The sequence below is a fragment of the Balaenoptera physalus genome (assembly GCF_965194825.1).
Source record: "Balaenoptera physalus genome assembly, chromosome: 4".
NCBI lineage: Eukaryota > Metazoa > Chordata > Mammalia > Artiodactyla > Balaenopteridae > Balaenoptera > Balaenoptera physalus.
The window spans coordinates 3,165,736-3,187,385 of NC_138891.1; the positions used below are offsets into that span (position 1 = coordinate 3,165,736).

The following is a 21,650-nucleotide window of genomic DNA, read 5'->3' on the forward strand; positions in this document are numbered from 1 at the left end:
CCTCCAGTTCTCCACTGACTGACTATAAGAAGAGAGAAGAAAAAGAACAGAATGGGGCATAGAGGGGCAAAATCTATGAGCAGTCATTATACCAAGAATGAACAAATTAGAGAACTACTAAATTGGGAGGAGGGGCTGAGCATTTAAACATTTTTCATTCTAATCACAATATTATACTAGATGTGTTGACAGCAATGGATTCTAACAGGTCCTCCCCACAGAATCCAACTGGGAGCCAATGGGCTGAATTCTTTAATGTGGATGATCATTTTTTGAATTTTCCTTTCTGATAAGTGAAATTTCCTCGCTTAGTTAATAATCGACCTCTGGAACCTAAATAGTATGTTCACGGTCTCATAGAAAGAAGTTTAGTGATTAGATGACTGATAATTACATTACCCATCAATTACTGTTTCCAAATCAACTAGGACTGCCAGATAATGAACCTCTCTCTAAATGACAATGAGAATTGCAAATAAATGAGTTCAGATGTTCATAGCATACCAATTAAATTAAATGATTAATCAGTTTCAGAGGGATGGTGAGTTGCCCTTTACCAGGATTTGAGAACGAGCTGTGAGGTTTGTTTTCTGACTGCTTCATTAAATTTGAGTGCTTTGATGATGAGTTTTAAAGGTACAGGCTAACTATACTACCTTTTCAGCAGATTTTTTTTTTTTTTAAGGAAATTGATCAGTGTTTCCTACTAACAGGCTGTATTGTAAGTTTATTTTTCCTATATAAAAATGGTTGAAAACTATATGTATAGGGACTTCCCTGGCGGTGCAGTGGTTAAGAATCCACCTGCCAATGCAGGGGACACGGGTTCAAGCCCTGGTCCGGGAAGATCCTACATGCCGCAGAGCAGCTAAGCCCGTGCGCCACAACTACTGAGCCTGCGCTCTAGAGCCCGCGAGCCACAACTACTGGAGCCCGCGCATCTAGAGCCAGTGCTTCGCAACAAGAGAAGCCACCGCAACGAGAAGCCCGCGCACCGCAACGAAGAGTAGCCCCCGCTTGCCGCAACTAGAGAAAGCCCGTGCGCAGCAACAGAGACCCAACGCAGCCAAAAATAAATAAATAAATAAATAAATAAATTTATTTAAAAAAACTATATGTATAATGATGATATTCACTGCATCATGAATAACAAGAGCTAAAATCTATGAATGCTCCAAATGTCCAGCCAACATTCCCAAGGCTGAACTGGAGGCTGGTGGTGGGCTGTGGGGAAAGGGTTCCTGGGTAAAATCTTCCACTTCTGGTGAGTCTCTGTGGAATCATCAAGATGTAGCTGGAGGCTGCATGTCACCTCACTCCTGGTGTCAGGCAGCTTGACGCTTCCAGGACAAAAACAAAGAATTGTTTTTTCTCCCAGTGATGCGTATTTATAAAACTTGAGTATTTGGCAGTGGAAGCCAGTGGGAAACTAGGTCTTTTTAGACCAAAACCTTTATTGTTAGAAAAGGTGTTGTAGCGGTTCTTTCTTTTTTTATAGTTAGTACTGTTGGGATACAACTCTTGTTAAAAACTTCTAAAAACCCAGTACCAACCGGACAAAGGAAGTGGTCATTACACCCTTTAAAAATCTGTAGCAACAAATACTATTCTAATATGAAATCTAAACCTCAAATACATTGTGTGTGGGAAAACCAGACTTCAGATGCCTCATCTTTATCTACTGAGAAATACCACAAAAAAGGAGAAAAGAATGTCAAGGGTTTACAGTAGCACTGTATAACAGAACTTGCTGTGATTGCCAAAATGTTTTCTGTGCTGTCCAATATGGTAGTCAAGGCGGCCACTGAGCGCTTGAAATGTGGCTATTGTGACCGAAGAACTGACTTCTAAATTATATTTAATTTAGATCTAAATTTAGTCACAGGTGATTAAATGGCTACCGTATGGGATAGTGCAATTCTAATGTATTTTTCAGTAAATATGTCTGTGGTTTATAGGAAAGAAGCTGTCACATAACAAAGTGGCAGGTAAATTGGTTGCAGAGTTGTGTGCAGATAATCGTATTTTGCCAAATGAATCAACTGAACCAGAGGGCTGTCTGTAGAGAATTTAAAAACAACAAAAGCTGATTAAAAGTCTGTTTTTATCATCATCATATGCTGACAGTTCTAAGCAATATCAGTGATAAAGTACCCCTCTCTGCCAGTGTGGAATGTAGTGGTTCCTGCTCCCCTCTTGGTATACGAACTGTTCTCCACGACACCTCAAGTGTGTACAAGGACAAAAGGAAATCAAATGGATTAGCCATTGGGCTGTTCACGAATATTTGGTTCTCCCTCTTACTGGTGAGATTTCACTTCCCCACACTTTGAACTCAGGTGTAGCCTTGGGACTTGTTTTCAGATAACTTTCTGAGAAAAAGCTCTAAAAGCCAGGGCATGCTGTACGGGCACCTGGCAATGTTCCAGGTAGTGGCTATTCCAGTAGCCTTGTTTCTGGAATGAGGACCATGACCAACCATCAGTGAACACGTAGTTTGTTCAAGAAATAAACCTTTATCATTTTAAGCCACCGAGATTTGGGGGTTGTTTGTTACTGTAGCCTAATCTAGTCTACCTGACTGATGCAGTATACCTACTAATTTCCCTTAGGAATTTCAGAATTTAGAGATGGAATGAGAGCTTAGCATTGAAAGGATAAAATGAAGAGTTGAACTTTCAAGAACTTATTCTACATAAAGTCACCTTTAAGAAGCTTAAGAGCAGAGAAATGATGAAGCATGGCAGCAATAAGGTAGCAGCCACCCTCCAATTCATTTCATATGGCGTGGTACTTAAAGGTGCATGGATTTTTTGTTTTTATGGTTTGTTTTACTTTATTTTTTTATCATTATTTTTTAAATTTATTTTTATTTATTTTTTGGCTGCATTGGGTCTTTGTTGTGGTGCGTGGGCTTCTCACTGTGGTGGCTTCTCTTGCTGTGGAGCATGGGCTCTAGGTGCACAGGCTCCAGTAGTTGTGGCACATGGGCTCAGTAGTTGTGGCTCGCTGGGCTCTAGAGCGCAGGCTCAGTAGTCGTGGCACACGAGCTTAGTTGCTCCGCGGCATGTGGGATCTTCCTGGACCAGGGCTCGAACCTGTGTCCCCTGTATTGGCAGGTGGATTCTTAACCACTCGCTACCAGGGAAGCCCAGGTGTATGGATTTTGATAGAAAAATGGACAAAGGATTACAATGGAAGGTCACCATAAGGCAAACATAAGACTCTTAAATATAAAAAGCATGCTCAACTTATTGAATTAGTTAGGGTCAAACTAGGCCATGCTACCATAAGAACAAATGCACCTAACTCAGTAGCTTAACAAAGTTTTCTCACTTGTGCAGGCTGATAGGGGTTGAGCAGCTTTTTCTTCCATCTTGTAGCTACGAATCATTGACCTCCATTGGCATACCAACTCTTGACTGCCTTGAAGGAGGTAATATATCACTTGCTCCCATTCTGTTAGTAAGAACGTCATTAAGACCCCTATCTAAATGTACAAGGCACCTGGTAAACATAGTTCAGCTGTACACCTGGAGGGAGGGGGAGGAAGATACGGGGGGTGTGTGTGTGTGTGTGTGGCTTTGCCTCTGCCACACTCAGAAGTGCAAAAATAAAACTAGACAATACTATTCTATCAGGCTGCAGAGCAGAATCTATCACTATACAACAATTTTTAACTCTGCCATTCTACTTCTAGGAATTTATCCTACAGATGAACTAAGATATATGTAAAAAACTTTTTGTAAAAGCAAGAGATTGAAAAAAATCTTAAATAATCATCAGCAGGGTCCACATTAAACAACTTATGGTACATCCATATGATGGAATACCATGCAGTCATAAAAAAGAATGAGGAAGCTCTTCATGAACTGAGATAGAATAAGCTCTGAGATACATAACCACATGAAAAAAATCAATGTGTATAATATCCTACCATTTGGGTAAAAACGAAAAAAATACATATGTATTATGTTTGTACATTTATGAAAGTATCTCCTGATGATCAGGAAAAACCAAACTGATCCCACTGCTTGCCTCCAGAAGGGGAACTGGGGGGATGGCGGTGGGCAGGGAGACTTCTATTGTAGTCCCTATTTTATCTTTTGGATTTTTAGCCATGCCAATGTATTACCTAATCAAAATTTTATTTATTAAAAAAAATATATCTATTTGGCTGCACTGGGTCTTAGTTGCGGCATGCATGTGGGATCTAGTTCCCTGACCAGGGATCAAACCCGGGCCCCCTGCATTAGGAGCGTGGAGTCTTAACCACCGGACCGGCAGCAGGGAAGCTCCACCAAATTTTAAAATGTTTATACAGAGGATGTGAATTCAGACTGCCACTGTGACCTTGAGCAAATTGCTTCATCTTTGTCTGTTAATCGACAAAAGGGGGGTTAGAATCAGTGCCTCCATCTTGTGGGGTTGTAAGAAACCAATTGCTCGACTTCTGAAGAAAATTGTAATAGAATCAATTGGGGTATGTTTGAACCGCCTGCTGATCTAGACATATTAAAAAGGTACAGCTTGTGAGGCAGTCAGGGAAAGCCTGGTGAGTTTTCCCACGATAAAGGCATTAGAAAGAGTGCTTGGTGTGTCTGAGAAACTGCAAGGAGGGTGGATGAGATGGAACGAGGACAGCACTAGGTACATGAGATCTCAGGGTGGCAGTGGGAAGACCATGAAGAAGCTATTTGCGGCTTTAGTTTCCTGTGATCCCCTAGCTGCTGTGTAGACTACCTGTAGGGCAGCGAGGCCTTCTGGGAGACACGCAACGCTGACCTTCAGCCTGAATCCTCCCTCCCCTCCCCAAGTCGGCATCCTGAATAGCTGGGAAATTAAATGAGTCTTTCTAATTCATGCAAGGACCAAAGAACTGAGAGAAACACTCGAGACTAAGCACTATACATTTTATTTTCCCTGAAATTCTTGACTGTCTCTGCCATCATGTTTTGTACCTTTTTGCAGGGTATTCAGTTTGCTTTAAAGCAATTAGTATTAGATCACAAAAGATAACAGAAGGTCCATTTGTTTTAGTTTAATAAGACGTTTATTCTATCATTATATATAGTTGAACCACCTCTACACACAAAGTAATATGGTTTAAGATTTTTTGAGTGGGAAGGAATTTGGGTCTCAAAAGGTTTTGTGAGCCTGCAACATGTTTTCTGGAAATCATTTAAGTGGGCCTTTTAAAAGACCCTTGAAGAAAATACGAGGAAAATTGGTTTGCAAGAAAACCAGCAATTAGATTTCAAAATTAAACTACCTATTAAGATAGCAAACCAAGAACTGGAAAGAACTGGGGCAACTCCTCTTCCATATTTCGTACGCACTCAACTCCACCCTGGGAAACAGAAGCTTAGTCTAGGGGAAGTCATGATGCAAGCAGAATGTGGTGGTACACCCGACCACAACCGGTGGGTGGCCTGGCACGTCTGTGGAATGGTGAGGCTCTTGGGGGTAGTTTGAGCAGGGATGAGAAAAATAACTGTAGACCACACATAAAGTCAGAAACCAATTGAACTTGTATTGACACCAACTACACGACTCTTCTTAGTAGCCTTATGGGAATGGATAAAGTGGCTTGACCCAAGATAACACTGATTAGACTTAGCAATGTAACTTTTAAATAAAACCAACCCTATTTTCCCCAAGGTGGCTTAGATTTCATAATGGGTCACAAACTAACACTACAAATAAAACGTTTAAAATTTTGATCCAAGCCCCTTCTATCCTCCCACACTTGAAAGGGACCTGATGAACACCAATTTCCCAATCCTAGCATCACTAGCTTACAAACCTTAGGGTTAAAAACTCCCTCCTCATTTACCCAATGTTCAATTTCCATCAGTTTCAATATACACTAGTGTAAATACCATGACTATTTTGCATGAAGTTAAGTATTCTACAGATCAGAGTCACGGGATTGAACCAGGAGCTCCCACCTTTTATGTGAACTTCAGTGGTACCATCGAGGCCAAGGCAATTTAATTTAGGTTAACCAGGATTTGTTTCAATTTTTAGGAGAAACATCTTGCAACAGGTTTATTCAATTCTCTTAAAAAATGGTGGCATTCCTTTACTTTCCGCCTTTTGGCAGCAGCAGTTACATACATGGAATAGCAAATTAAGTCTAAAAACGTGGGCCCTAGTCAACTTTATTTTTCGGCATTACGATCATGATGAAGGATCACGACACCCTTCACATTTCCAAGGAAAACCCAATTTAAAGTTTGTCCTCGCCAAACTCCATGAAACAGCCACTCTAGAGTAACCCAGCAGAGCATTGCATCACCCCAATAAAGCTGTAGGTTTCATCGCATGCACCAACAAATCTACATGGCTAGTTTCTGCGCTTTTACAGAATTTTACACCTATTGTTACCAGACAGCATTTTAAACACGGACATATCAACTGCCTAATAAAGCAAAAGCAAAGGCATTTCCCTTATTAGAAACAAGATACACCATCACTTAAAATCTTCAAACATTATTGCACTTTAACTTTCAGAATTTGACAATGCATTCAATGAAGCAATCTGCAGACAACTAGTTTTAACAGACAGATTAAAAAACACTTTTAAGCAGACGTGGATGTCCTAAACTGTTTATTAGATAAGAATTTTACAAACATTACTTATATTAGCGGTAGCGGTGGAGCTGGAGAGTATTGCGCCTTCTCCAGGCTGCGCGGCGAGAACCACCGATCGTGTGGTGGAACTTGTGGCCCTTGCCGAGGCCGCGGCTCTTTCTGCCCGCAGACGTCAGCCCCCGCATCTCCCTGTGCTTGTGGACTGGTTTGGTGATCCACTGGGTGTCAGGGTTTCTTCTGATAGCTTTATGGAAGGGATCGATGAGGATAACCTCAAAAAACTTGTACGTAGAATCTTCACCCACCCAGTAAGAATTCAGGACCCTCAGGGCCCCACAGTGGCGTCCCGCTCGCTCCTAGAACAGGAAACAAAGGCCCAAGGTCAGCCTCCCGCACATCCTAGTAGCCAATCAGGCGGCAAGAATTCCCCCCAGAGGCAGGGACCATTATGATAAGATAGACGTACGTAGTACGTAACAGACATAAACATCCTTAGATTGATTTGCTCCCCAGAGGCTGAGCCCCTAAGTACGATAAGGTAGAGACTTACTATAAAACAAAGGTCTCAGACATGCTTAGATCTAAAACCGTTCTCTCTTATTGCCTCCTTGCCAAGTAAAACATGAATGCTAGTATCTGGCTAACCAAATCTAGTACTCTGGAACCATGCATTTTTCTAGCACAATCGAAGGGTTATTAGCAAAGTTTTACAGAGAACTGTGAAGGCCACGAGTCTCTTTCGAATGGTCTTCTTTGCCTTTTCTTTGAAACACAAAACCTTTTTAGTTCGTGGAGGGCAACAGGCCCTCGTCTGCCAACCTCTACAACAGAGCACAGCGTAACTGACTTAGGCGAGAAAGACAGCTTCCTACCGAGCACAGGAAATCAGTGGTACGAACAAACACAGCTTCCCTAACACCTGGGGAGACGTGCTCTTCAAGACCACGTTTACTGCCCTTTAAAAGCGTAGGTTCCACGGACGCACGCTGATCATAAAGCACTCTCCTCGACGTGAGCAAAGACGGGTTCCCAACAAAAACTGACAAAGTCCGAGAGCAACTCCTCGCTGGGATTAGTAAAAAACAAAATCACCCAACCCCATTTTCAACGCCACAGGGCTCACCTGGGTACAAAGGAACCACGAGGAAAGGTGCCCAAACCCTCGTCCTCCTCCTTCTCCGGGAGGCGGCCAACGCAAGCGCTACTCGAAACCCACTTACCTCGGCCACAGACTGCAGGCTCCGGGCAAACTTGAGCTGGTTCACGCCATGGTGGACGGGCTTGCCGTAGGTGGCGCCCTTCGGGACCGGGCGTTTGCGGCCCCCGCGGCGCACGCGGACCCGGTATATCACATAACCTATTCACAGAGAAAGGCGCGATGGACTCAGTGCCTTGCCTCTAAGGCGCCGACACCGACTGTTATCTCAGGCCAGCGGCCGGCTTCTGCCGAGGCCCCGGGCGAGCGGGACGGCTCCCCGAGAGCGCTTCCCGGCTCTTCCCGGGGGGCAGCATCTCCTCCCGGCCTCCGCGCGGGGCCCGCTCACCTTGCTTGGCCTTGTAGCCCAGCCTGCGCGCCTTGTCGGGCCGGGTGGGGCGCGGGGCCCGGTGCAGCGCCGAGAGCTGGCGGTACTGCCAGCAGCGCACCCTGAGCAGAAAGCGCATCACGTCCGACTGCTTCTTCCTCCACAGCTCCTGGATGTACTTGTAAGCGCCCATCTCGGCTCACCTTTGACGTAAGCCAGCCATTAGAAACACATCATCCCTTTCACGTGTAACGACAAGCCCCCGTCCGCCCGCCCGAGTCGCCACCGACCACAAGGAAAGCCCCGATGATCAAGAAACGGCTCTGCACGAACGCGGGGCGCAGCCGGCCCAGCCCGGCGCCCCGCACGCTGCTGCCGGACGAAGGAACCGAGCTGGCCCTGGGCGCCCGGGGGCGGGGGACCGAGGCGGGCGGCGCCCCAGGCCCGGCCTGCAGAGGCCTTGCCGGGACCCCCAAGGGGAAGGTGCCGCCGCCACCGCCAAGCGGTACTCCTCGAAGAAAAGCTCTCCCTCCCCCCAACCCCCCGGCCTCGCTTTCGGACGCCCCAGGCCCGGCCGCCCGTCCCTCAGCCCCCACGCCTCCCTCTCCTCCACGCTCTGGCCCCAGCTCGGATTCGCGCCGCCATCACAGCATTCCCCCCAGCCCGCTCCGGGGGCCGCCTCTCCACGCCCGCGCTGCCCCGCATCCCGACCGAACCCGCGCCGCACAGGAGACAGGAGGAGCTCCGAGGTCGCAGGGTCCCCGAGCTTGGATGGCGGAGATGAAAAGAGATCCGCGGCGGATAGAATAGCCAATATCCCACCACAGCCTACCTGATGGCTGCCGCCAAACAGAAAGGAAGGACCCTTTCTCCCACAATCCCTTTGGCGCTCCTCCCCCGCCTCTGCGAGCCTCGTTCCGGTGGAAAGCGGCGGCCGCGCAGAGCCTCATGGGACATGTAGTTCCGGCAGAGAGCCCGCTGGGCGGAGTTCGGCCGGGATTGGGCGTAACCTCCCCCCGGGTCCCGTTCCCCGCTCCTCGGGATTCGAGCCTGAGAGGCAGAGGCGACCCGGCGGTGACCGTCAGCGGCAAGCCCTGGGCTAGAGAGCGTCCAGACATCCCGCCGCCGCCAGGAGGCAAGTTGGGGGCGGGGCTCCCGGGGCCGCAGCCCGCGCGCCGCTCTCCTCTGGGCCTGCGAGGCGTGTGGGTCTGTCGGGGGCATGCGGCGGGGCCGCTTTGCGCTGCTGGCGCCTCACCTGCGGTGGGGGGGGGGGGCCGCTGCGGGCTCCCCGCTTTCCCCGGACGCGCGCAGAAACTGGGGGCCCCGGCGGCGCTGCCCCAGCCGGCAGGTGGGGAGCTCGAGGTGCGGGGGCTTGGCGGTGGGAGCCGCGTCTGTCCCCCCCCCCCGGAGCAATTGGGGCTGCAGGCCCCGCTCCGAGGAATTTTGCACCAAAAGGACTGGGGGGGAGGGGAGGGGAGGGGGGGGTGCAGGCAGGTCCTCGCCTTCCCAGGTCCGTGCCTTTCCTGCGTGCAGATCTGGTCCCAGATTTGCTACGTCAGAACCACGATCTTTCTAGAAAGGCGAAATATTTATATTCCAAAATCTGGTCGTCAGGTGCGAGTGTTTTGGGGAAAAAAGCCGAGAAAATGCAGGCGTTTTGTGTTGCGTTCTTTTTTGACAGTTTATTTACTAGCTTTTTTCCATCTCCAAAATATTTTCATTTTAGGTAAATCATGTGGTTTAATTCTCTTACAAATTCTAAGTTTAAATGTGGCGAAGGTTTAAGAGACTCTTATCTTCTAAATTAGTGGGTTTGGTTATTTTTTTTACCCTATTTCCTAATATCCTTTTTTTTTTTTTTTTTTTTAATTGCAGCTTTACCGTTGTAAAAGCCCTCACAGGTGCATTGATTCATTCAACAGATATTTCTGAAGGGCCTCATATGTGCCCATCTGCTGGGATGGTAGCAGTGGTCGTTGCAGCAATTCTAGCTTCTTGGAAAAAGGACAGTAAACATAAAATGTATATTATGCTCTGTGATAAGTGTTAAGGGCAAACATTAAGGGGAAGGGACGGGTAGGGCGTGTTGGGGCAGGGGTGGAAATTTTGGATGGAATATTCAGGTAAGTGTTGAGAAGTGGCGTTTGAGAAAAGACCTTGGAGGTGTGGGGACTGATTTCAGTCAGAGAGAAGAGCGCCAGGGCTGGAGCGTGCCTGCGTTAATACAGGACCAAGCAAGGAGGCATAGGGGAAACTGGCCCGTGACATCAAAGAGACGAACGTTCTTATGGACCTTGGGTTTTCACACTTTCTGAGATTGGAAACCATGGCACGATGTTGAGCAGAAGCGTGACTTCATGTGACCTACATTTTAAAAGGATCACTTGGGGAATTGCCTGGTGGTCCAGTGGTTAGGACTCAGAGCTTTCTCTGCCTTGGCCTGGGTTCGATCGCTGGTCGGGGAACTAAGATCCCGCAAGCCTGCGCAGCGTGGCCAAAGGAAAAAAAAAAAAAAGGATTATTTGAGGCTAAAAGGAAGAAGGGAAGAAGTGTGGACGGTTAGGAGTTTGCATTCATTTTCCTGTTGCTGTTATAACAAATTACAGCAAATTTACTGGCTTAAAAGAGTACAAAGGGACTTCCCTGGCGGTCCAGTGGTTAGGACTCTGCACCTCAAATTCAAGGGGCACGGGTTCGATCTCTGGTTGGGGAACTAGGATCCCACATGCCACGTGGCACGGCCAAAAAATTAAACAATAAAAAAATAAAGAGTACACGTTTATTGTCTTATAGGTCTGTAGGTCAGAAATCTCACTAGGCTAACATCGAGTTGTCAGTCGAGCTGTGTTCCTTTTAGCGGTGCTAGGGGAGAGTCCATTTCCTTGACTTTTCCAGCTTCTGGAGGCCACCTGCATCCCTTGGTTCCTGGCCTCTTCATCTTCAAAGCCAGCATTATAGCATCTTCAAATCTCTGTCTCTCTCACTTCTGCCACTCTTGTCTCCACCTTATAAAGACACTTGTGATTACATTGAGTCCACTCAGATAATCCAGAATAATCTCCCCATCTCAGCGTTCTTCATTTAGTCACAACCACAAAGTCTTTTTTTACCATGTAAAGTAGAATACTCATGGATTTGGGGGATTATGAGGTGGACATCTTTGAGAGATCAGATGAGAGACTATAGTGCCTTGGACTACTTCATTAGTGATGGAGGTGCTAAGTGGTACAGCCTTGGATGTGTTTGAAAGGTAGAGGGTTTATTGATGGATCAGATGTGGGTTGTGAGGAAAATTAGTCAAGAACGATTGACTACAAAGGTGGAATAATCATTTGGAAAGAAGATTCTGGCAATGTGATTAATCACTGCTATTTCTTAATTAGGTTTTGCAGTTTTGTTTGTTGATTTGCAGTTTGCAGTTTCTCAATTAGCAATTTTGCAAGATTTGGATTGGTATTTTCAATTGATTTTGAGATTCCTGAGGGCAGGGATCATTTCTGATTTTGCCTCCTAGTTTGTCCCTAATGCCTGGCATTAGGATAATCTCCCAGTAAATATTTAGTGAATGAGTGAAAGAATGGTTACTGGAATCTGTTTATTGTATTTCATTATGTGCAGTATTGTTTGCCAAACTCTTTTAATATGTGTTTATATATGTAAAGTGTATTCATCTATGGCTAAGTGAAAGTATTGCACACAATCCCTGATGTTTACATAAACAAATACACAGTGTAGAGGTTTTCTTCCTGTGATGCTTGCATAATAAGATCTATAACATCTCTTTATGAGGTTAACAGTGTTTTGGTGATAATATTTTTCAGTTTGCATTAAAAAATTGTGTTTTACTTTAAAACTAGAATGATTTCCTTAGAAGAACAGAAGGAAGAACAGAAGTACTGACAATTCTCGGTAGCTCTTTCTGATGGCTTTTCAAAGAGAATACTGACCAAGCTCAGTGTTTTCAGCAGAATGGATCAGATCATATTTTTATTCTCTAGCCACATTATTGATTAGCCTGGAAAGCAAAGCAGTATGTATTTAGACTGCATTGGATTTTGCCTGTTAAGCACATACTCTTAGTCATTTACATCAGAATGTCAGGGATTAATAGGTCACAGATTGAATTGTATTGTCCAGCAGTTTCTTAGGGTAGGGACTATACAGGTAGCTGTAGCTACCACTTTTTGTATTAACCTCGTGTTGATGCAGTTTCCGGGTAAGTAGTTTCCGCTCTCATAGCGTTACAGTATTAGAAGTGACCTTAAAGGTCATCCATCTACTCTGGGGCCTTTCAAACTCTCGAAACCTGGGTTTAATAAGAGGCTTGGCCACCCCCAGGATCTATTCATGTGATTCCCTGCCCTTTCAGGGTGCCGCAGATGACCTCCCTTTATATTTGGAAGGGAATGGTACCTATTTATTGTGTTTGAGAATTATGAAATATTATAATGCTTATAGAACTAAGCTTTTAGTAGGTTTTATTTGTACCTGTTGAATATATATGTGTGAGAACAACTTCCTTATATGTAATGTGAGTCCCTACCATCATGATCATATATAGAAAATAAAGTGTTTTGTATGTGTATTTAATGTTCTTCATTCAAAATATTACATTAGATATTAATTTTTTACAGAACACATACTTTTAAAAAATTAATTTTATGGAGGTATAGTTGATGTACAGTATTACATGAGTTTCATGTGTACAACTTAGTGATTCACAGTTTTAAATTATATTCCATTTATAGTTATTATAAAATATTGGCTATATTCCCTGTGCTGTACAATGTAGCCTTGTAGCTTATTTTATACACAGTAGTTTATACCTCAAGAATTCTTTTATTTTTATTTTTTTAAAGATTTTTTGGTGTGGACCATTTTTAAAGTCTTTATTGAATTTGTTACAATACTGCTTCTGTTTTTATGTTTTGGTGTTTTGGCTGAGAGGCATGTGGGATCTTAGCTCCCTGACCAGGGATCGAACCCTCATCCCCTGCATTAGAAGGTGAAGTCTTAACTACTGGACTTCCAGGGAAGTCCCAAGAATTCATACTTTTTAACGGTAAAGCAGGTCACTAATCTTCAGTTTTTACTCTAGTTGTGGCGAGTGGGGGCTACTCTTCATTGCAGTGCATGGGCTCCTCATTACCGTGGCTTCTCGTTGCGGAGCACGGGCTCTAGGTGCACGGGCTTCAGTAGTTGTGGTGCGTGGGCTCAGTAGCTGTGGTGCATGGACTTAGTTGCCCTGCGTCATGTGGGATCTTCCCGGACCAGGGCTCGAACCTGTGTCCCCTGCATTGGCAGGCGGATTCTTAACTACTGCACCACCAGGGAAGTCCTAATCTTCAGGTTTATGTAGTATTATTGTTTCCCACTTGAAGACAACTAGGAATCTAGAATGCTTCAGCTGTGCTTTGATTAATCACACTTACCCTCTCATCTTTGTTTTCTTTTTGATGGTATAAAATATTTACCATGATCTGTTTTATTTCTTTCCTTCTCTCACCATCCTAAAAAACCTTAAAATCCTTACCTAGTGTTTGAGTTGCCCCTTTTCAGTTGCTTTTACTGTTTGCCCTTGAAGTCTTCTCTGAAATACTGAAACAAATCCCCCAATTTATCTTATACACACACAAATACAAAATAGTGCATTTTAAAAAAATTAATTTATTTAATTATTTTTGGCTGTGTTGGGTCTTCGTTTCTGTGCGAGGGCTTTCTCCAGTTGCGGCAAGCGGGGGCCACTCTTCATCGCGGTGCGCGGGCCTCTCACCATCGCGGCCTCTTTTGTTGCGGAGCACAGGCTCCAGACGCGCAGGCTCAGTAGTTGTGGCTCACGGGCCCTGTTGCTCCGCGGCATGTGGGATCTTCCCAGACCAGGGCTCGAACCCGTGTCCCCTGCATTAGCAGGCAGATTCTCAACCACTGTGCCACCAGGGAAGCCCCAGTGCATATTTTTAACAAACTTTATCTGCTGATCCTAATATTATTTCAGAGGAAGGGAAATAACAATAGAAAAATCAGAATTTAGATTCCAATGGCAACCTTTTCTGAAAACAGAATTGTTCTGCATGCCACCATCACTTTCTTATCCTCTTCTCATGTAGTTAGGTGGCAACTTCCTTTAAATTTTAACTATTATTAAAAGCCCTTTGGGCCTTTCTCACCTTCTGAGATGACCCACATCCTGTCTGTGGAGCATGTTTCTCTCTAAATAAATCCACTTCGGGACTTCCCTGGTGGTGCAGTGGTTAAGAATCCACCTGCCTATGCAGGGGACATGGGTTCAATCTCTGGTCCAGGAAGATCCCACATGTGGTGGAGCAACTAAGCCCGTGCGCCACAACTACTGAGCTTGAGCTCTAGAGCCCGCAAGCCACAACTACTGAAGCCCGTGTGCCTAGAGCCCGTGCTCTGCAACAAGAGAAGCCACCGCAATGAGAAGCCCACGCACCACAATGAAGAGCAGCCCCCGCTGGCCTCAACTAGAGAAAGCCCGTGCACAGCAACGAAGACCCAACACAGCCAAAAAAAAAAAAAATTTTTTTTCATGTCAGGAGGTAAGTGTCATGGCTGATCTGGGTCATAAGAAATTATGGACTTTGACAACTAATCTACGACAAAGGAGGCAAGGATATACAATGGAGAAGAGATAGCCTCTTCAATAAGTGGTGCTGGGAAAACTGGACAGCTACCTGTAAAAGAATGAAATTAGAACACTCCCTAACATCATACACAAAAATAAACTCAAAATGGATTAAAGACCTAAAGGTAAGATCAAAAACCATAAAACTCCCTGAAGAAAACATAGGCAGAACACTCTTTGACATAAATATTAGAAATATTTTTTTGAATCTGTTTCCTAAGGCAAAGGAAACAAAAGCAAAAATAAACAAATGGCACCTAATTAAACTTAAAAGGTTTTGCACAGCAAAGAAAACCATCAACAAAATGAAGACAGCCTACTGAATGGGAGAAAATATTTGCACATGATATGACTGCTAAGGGCTTAATATCCAAAATACAACTCATACAATTCAATATAAGAAAGAGCCCAATTTAAAAATGGGCGGCAGACCTAAATAGAAATTTTTCAAAGAAGACACACTGATGGCCAACAGGCATGTGAAAAGATGCTCAACGTCGTTCATCATCAGAGAAATGCAAATCAAAACCACAATGAGATATCACCTCACACCTGTTAGAATGGCTATCATCCGAAAGTCTACGAATAACAAACGTAGGCAAGGATGTGGAGGAAAGCGGACCCTCTTGCACTGTTGGTGGGAATGTAAACTGGTGCAGCCACTGTGGAAAGCAGTATGGAGTTTCCTCAAAAACCTAAACATAGAGCTACCATATGATCCAGCATTTCAACTCCTGGGTATATATCCAAAGAAAACAAACATGCAAATTTGAAAAGATACCTACATCCCAATGTTTGTTGCAGGACTATTTACAGCAGCCAAGATATGGAAGCAACCTAAGTGTCCATCAACAGAGGAATGGATAAAGAAGATATCAGTATATACAATGGAATACTACTCAGCCATAAAAAGGAATGAAATTTTGCTATTTGCAACAACGTGGACGGACCTGGAGGGTATTATGCTTATTGAAATAGTCAGAGAAAAGACAAGTATTGTATGTTATCATTTATATGTGGAATTAAAAAAAATAAAACAAACTAGTGGATATAACAAGAAAGAAACAGACTCAGAGATACAGAGACCAAACTAGTGGTTACCAGTGGGGGGAGAGAAGGGGGAGGGGCAAGATAGGGGTAGGGGATTATACTCCTATGTATAAAATAAATAAGCTACAAGGATATATTGTACAGCACAGAGAAGATAGCCAATATTTTATAATAACTATACATGGAGTATAATCTATAAAATTTTTGACTCACTCTTTGTTGTACACCTGAAACTAACATAACGCTGGAAATCAGCTATACCTCAATAAAAAAAAAAAATTACAGACTTTGGGAAAACAGTAGAGAAGACTTACAGGAAGTTCATTTGTTAATGTTTTAGGTGTTGATAAAAAAAAATAGTGATGTGTGACACACGTGTGCACACACATACAGAAAGATGCCCACCGTCCCTTTTATTTGAATGCTCATTTGGACTTTCTTGTTGTTGTTTTCTGACTTGAAGGCGTCGTGGCATGCTTTTTCGTCAGCGCTATTGCATGTTCCACACTTCTAGGTAAGAGAACTGGAGGAAAGGAGGCAAAAGACAACGTGGAACTTTAACTTCTCTTCCCAAGTTTTTCTGTTGTATTTAATGAGCCCCCTTTCCCTTTCTGTCTTGTCTGCTGGTACCTTGCCTTCTGGAAAATAAAAACTTTGACGAAAATTCAAGAAAGTGTTACCCAGTCTCGCTCTTCCATGCGTTTGTGAGGAAGCGAGGGAAATGAGTTTTCCTTTCTTTCAGTTTAAAGTGCATGAAGAACTGTGACACAAAAAGAAGTACGACTAAGACAGCCCCAAATCCAGTTTCTCACTCTCCTGAGAAAAGACTGACGTTCACATTGATGGTGTTAATACTTCTTTAAAAAATGATGTCTACTCTCTGTCCAAATTTTTATCTTCATGCCTCCTTAAATTTTTACTTAAATGCTTATTTTTCCAGGTAAACATTGACAAGCAGGCAGTCTTTCAAGGATTGCTTCATCTAGGATTCGGTTCGGATTCCTATAGACTTAATTAGTATTGGAATAATCTTTGTATAAGATGTGTTTATGCTGTTTGAAAACAAACATATATCTATACATGTATTCTTATGTTTCTCTAGGTCACCTCTGCAGAGGTATATAGGAAACTAGTAACACTGATTAAGGGAGGACGGGAACCAGGAATGGGGTTTGGAAGGATGTACCGTATTCTACATTTCTTTTTATACTTGCAGTTTCCCCCTGTGTATGTATTACTAATTAAATTTAAACACAGAAAGAAAAAGGAAAGGTTTATTTTTTTTTCCTTTTTCTTTTTTTTAAACAGTACACAGTTTTAAAGATCTTCTCTTTTCTTCACAGTGATATCCTAAGAGAAGATGGGAAAGGGCTGTAAGGTTGTGGTTTGCGGCTTGTTATCTGTGGGGAAAACAGCAATTTTGGAGCAGCTCCTTTATGGGAATCATACTATTGGTAAGATTATTTTTCCCTAGTTTCCCTGCAGGTTCTGGGAACTGGTCACGGTCTTTTGTTGGTCGTGCTAACTTAAAGATGGGCAGTGGTGCACAAAAGTGAGGTGTCATCGAGAGGGACGGAAAGGGTCATAGAAATCGACAGAGATGGGGGGGGGGAAGTAGGGGCAAGGAAAAAACATCTTTATGTTGTTGAAATTCCAGAGTGCTTGCACTTACTCTGTTAGAACAAGAGTTATAACAGGTAAGAAAATGTTGTCTGTATGTGGTTTCCAGTGTGTTTACATGATGAAGAGTGGTCTTGGAATCACAGACTCACTGACTTCAGAATACGTTGAATGATCTCTCATTCTCATTTCAAACGTGACTTTCCAGTACTGCTGTATAGGTTTTAAGAATGGAAGAGACAGTTGTTTGCTGCAGTATGACCTAATTTTGTGAATCGGATTATCTCATTCATTTATTCATTCATTGAGTTAAATAATTTTTCAGTACTTGCACTTTGGTACAGGCTGTGATGAGGCCTGTGGGGATATAGAGGTGGAGAAGCATCTCTGGCTTTAAGGAGGTCACAGTTCGGTAAGGAAGGACAGACATAACACGTTAGAATCAAACAAGGCTTATCTTAGGGAGATACGTAGAATCCCAGATCTTTGAAGTATTTATCGCTGGCAAGTGGCTTCAAGCACATTTCTGTCTTACTTTTATTAACCATTTTGATGAACTCTGATTCTCTTCCACCTTCCCAGAATAATATTTAACAACTTCGGTTAAATCCATATTTGGTTTTTATTAATAACGATGCCTGTGCCAGAAGGTCTGAAAACCTATCACAGTGCTGCACTATTGGTTCTGAATTTTTCACCTTCAGATTCTAATTTATGCCAGTGAAAAAGTAAATTATGCCCAAAGAGGGAAAAAAAAGAATCCCTTTCCCCTCTTAAAACCCCAACAGATTTTGTTTCTGTAGGCTATGTCTTATGATATTTTTATTGTATTAGAGATTAAACCTGAGGAAATTAAAAAAAAAACTTATCACGTAAAATAATAACAATAAACTTATTGTATGCTAAGGTAACACATTTTAATGAAAAATAGTTATATTTTCAAAAAAATCTAGTGAGAAGGTGAGTGTTGATTTACATTTTTGAAAATCGAATGTCCAGCCTGATAGAAGGCAGCTGGATTATCATATCTGCTTGCCTTTGCATTCAGTCTGTTGTTACATGTTTTTTTAGTTGAAATATGTGAAGAAAAGGTGGCCTCACACAAATATGTGGTTGAAAAAGGTAGGACTATTTTAGTAGCTTTGCAGATGTAGGTGGACTTCCTTCTTTGGTATTTCACTAAAACTCAATCGGTGACGGTTACTTAAAGGTTACTGCAGTGTGGAGTCTGAAGCCACATCAGCGAACCTCTCCTGTTCTATTACATTAAAACCTCATTGATTTATCTTGCACTTCAAATGGGTTTTTTACCCATGCATGGTTTCTTAACATTTATGAATTGGTCATTTGGAAAATACTGGCTAACTGAGGTAAGCAGATCTTCCAAATACCATTTATTAATATCATCAACAGTCTCATCGGTATTGGGAAGCTATCAAGTTTCTGCTGATGGATACAATTCTCATTTTTGCTTGAAAGCTCAAATCTTATCATTAACAACAGATACTATCAGTTATTTTCCTTGAAATGATAGGCTCTCGTTATTCATCTTTGAGAAAATGTCTGTCAAATACCCTGAATAACCATGGTTCGTTTCTGTTATTCCTTCTTTAAAAAAAAAGAAAAAAAAGAAGTGGGACTTCCCTGGTGGTGCATTGGTTAAGAATCCTCATGCCAGTACAGGGGACACGGGTTCGATCCCTGGTCCGGGAGGATCCCACATGCCGTGGAGCAACTAAGCCCGTGCGCCGCAACTATTGAGCCTGCGCTCTAGAGCCTGCGAGCCACAACTACTGAGCCCACACGCTGCAACTACTGAAGCCCACGCCTAGAGCCCGTGCTCCGCAACAAGAGAAGCCACTGCAATGAGAAGCCCGCACACCGCAACTAGAGAAAGCCTGTGCGCAGCAGGGAAGACCCAACACAGCCAAAAAAAAAAAGTAGCTCTTTCAACTTGAAACTCAAAGGCAAGAGCTTTTCCTCCAGACAGTTACCATTATTCATTAAGCAGAAATACTTCACGTATACTTCTCATTAATCACGTAGAATATTTTTTTTTAATATGACAGCTTTTTTAAAAAAATTTATTTAATTAATTTATTTATTTATTTTTGGGTGTGTTGGGTCTTCGTTTCTGTGCGAGGGCTTTCTCTAGTTGCGGCGAGCAGGGGCCACTCTTCATCGCGGTGCGCGGGCCTCTCACTATCGCGGCCTCTCTTGTTGCGGAGCACAGGCTCCAGACGCGCAGGCTCAGTAATTGTGGCTCACGGGCCCAGTTGCTCCGCGGCATGTGGGACCCTCCCAGACTAGGGCTCGAACGCATGTCCCCTGCATTGGCAGGCAGACTCTCAACCACTGTGCCACCAGGGAAGCCCCACATAGAATATTAAAAAGATGTAAAGATACATACTCAAAGATTAGGATTTAGTAAATTTGGTAATTTTTCCTGCTTCATCAAGGACATTCTTAAGTAAAACTGGCTTTTTCTTTTGAAACTGCAAGTATGAGGTGTTGAGGAATTCAGCCTCTAATACAGTTGGTGCCACTGCCTTGATTTGTACTAAGGCATCAGCAGCTTTTTTTTTAGAGCATTTTTTTTTTAAAGTATTCTTTTTTTTTTTTTAATTAATTTATTTAATTGCACAGGGTCTTAGTTGTGGCATGTGAACTCTTAGTTGCAGCATGCATGTGGGATCCAGTTCCCTGACCAGGGATCGAACCCGGGCCCCCTGCATTGGGAGCGCGGAGTCTTAACTGCTGGACCACCAGGGAAGTCCCCTAGAGCATTTTTTTTTTCAATTAATTAATTAATTTTATTTTTGGCTGCGTTGGGTCTTCATTGCTTCGTGCAGGCTTTCTCTAGTTGCGGCGAGCAGGGGCTACTCTTCTTTGCACAGGCTTCTCATTGCGGTGGCTTCTCTTGTTGTGGAGCACGGGCTTCAGTTGTGGCACGTGAGCTCTAGAGTGCAGGCTTAGTAGTTGTGGCGCACGGGCTTAGTCGCTCCGTGGCATGTGGGATCTTCCTGGACCAGGGCTCGAACCCGTGTCTCCTGCACTGGCAGGCGAATTCTTAACCACTTCACCACCAGGGAAGTCCTGGCACCAGCAGTTTTACCCATCATTACTTTTATATCATCAGCACAAATGTCAACACAGTGAAAAAGACGAATGTCTTATATTATTATGAAAATAGTTTTGCCCATATGGGTTCCCTGAAAGGAGACCTCAAGGGATCTCTGTAGACCACACTTTGACAACTGCTGGCACATGTAAATATTCTCAGCTGAGCAGTATTATGTACTATGATTGTTTCTTTTCTTTCTTTTTCTTCTTATGGAGGCTAATATTTGCTCTATCACTTCTTTAGTTTCGTTTATACCTTTTGCTAATTCTTCCACATGTCCAGATGGTTCTCAGTTCTCCATGAGGTCAATCATATCAGATAATCCACCCTGCCCTTTTTTTTTGAGATATTTTTCCAAAAATATCTAGCTAGCATTCTCTTATCTGGGCCAATTGTACAGCTGTCACCATAGAACTTCCCTTTACTTTTTCTTTCTTCCTGGGTTTGATTTCCTGTTTTCTAGATCTCCCGTCACCTTCTGTTTACGCCCTTCTTTTGGTGGAGCGCATCTTGCAGTACTTTTTTGGGGGTTGAAAAGGTTGCACAGTGGGATGAGGCATCGGGTGATGACAGCCCTCAGAATGCCCTCTATGCCTGGTGCACAGTAGTAATCCTGGGGCTTCTGAACAAAGGTATTTACTGTTGTCGCTATGATTCCCTTTACTCTCGTGAGAGGTTTTGTTTTCCGAATCTGGTGTCTTCCTCTTTCTATGATTACATGCTAATTTTGATGGCGGGCCTCCCTCAAAGAGTTTCCTGAGAAAATGTGCACGATACATATTCTGAGGCTTCACATGTTTGAAAATGTCTTTACTTTCATTCACAATTGAGTTATAATTTTGATGGGTATAGAATTCTAGATGGAGAATAATTTCCTTCCAAAATGTTGAAAGCATTGGTCCATTATCATCTTTTCTCCTTCTTTTATTATAAAATGCATCATACATATAGAAAAGTGCATAAAACACGTATGTGGTTTAATGAATAATTATAAAACCTTTGCATAACCTCCACACAGGTCAAAAGGTAGAAAGACTGCAGGTACTCTCGTCAGCTCCCCGTGTTCCTCTCTTAAATCAAAACTCAGCCC

The 21,650-nt window shown here is 43.4% G+C and overlaps 2 protein-coding genes across 15 annotated transcripts in view; one reads left to right on the forward strand and one right to left on the reverse strand.

The window, feature by feature from the left end:
* NKIRAS1 (NFKB inhibitor interacting Ras like 1) overlaps positions 1–21,650 on the forward strand; it is a gene marked incomplete at its 5' end in the record, with an annotated part of 62,051 nt that overhangs the window by 29,855 nt on the left and 10,546 nt on the right. The window contains 3 exons of one of the 13 annotated variants that reach the window (XM_082460794.1): positions 9,141–9,255; positions 9,996–10,142; positions 17,160–17,270. The exons of 1 other annotated variant lie outside the window; for it this stretch is intronic. In XM_082460794.1, coding sequence (XP_082316920.1) covers positions 17,177–17,270 — 94 coding nt within the window. Of the gene's footprint in view, positions 1–9,068; positions 9,256–9,299; positions 9,483–9,995; positions 10,143–16,354; positions 17,044–17,124; positions 17,271–21,650 lie in introns of those variants that run through there. 11 more of the 13 variants (XM_082460797.1, XM_082460795.1, XM_082460798.1 and 8 more) reach the window with 11 other exon arrangements.
* Positions 5,514–9,092, reverse strand: RPL15 (ribosomal protein L15). 2 transcript variants are annotated; one of them, XM_082460804.1, is made up of 4 exons: positions 8,953–9,092; positions 8,142–8,323; positions 7,818–7,954; positions 5,514–6,953 (listed from the first exon to the last, which is right to left on the reverse strand). In XM_082460804.1, the coding sequence occupies exons 2-4, from the start codon at positions 8,311–8,313 to the stop codon at positions 6,648–6,650; spliced, it is 615 nt and encodes a 204-aa protein (XP_082316930.1). In that variant the 5' UTR covers positions 8,314–8,323; positions 8,953–9,092; the 3' UTR covers positions 5,514–6,647. The 2 variants fall into 2 exon arrangements, with proteins under 2 accessions (XP_082316930.1, XP_082316931.1); XM_082460805.1 differs by having other exon boundaries at positions 8,848–8,961.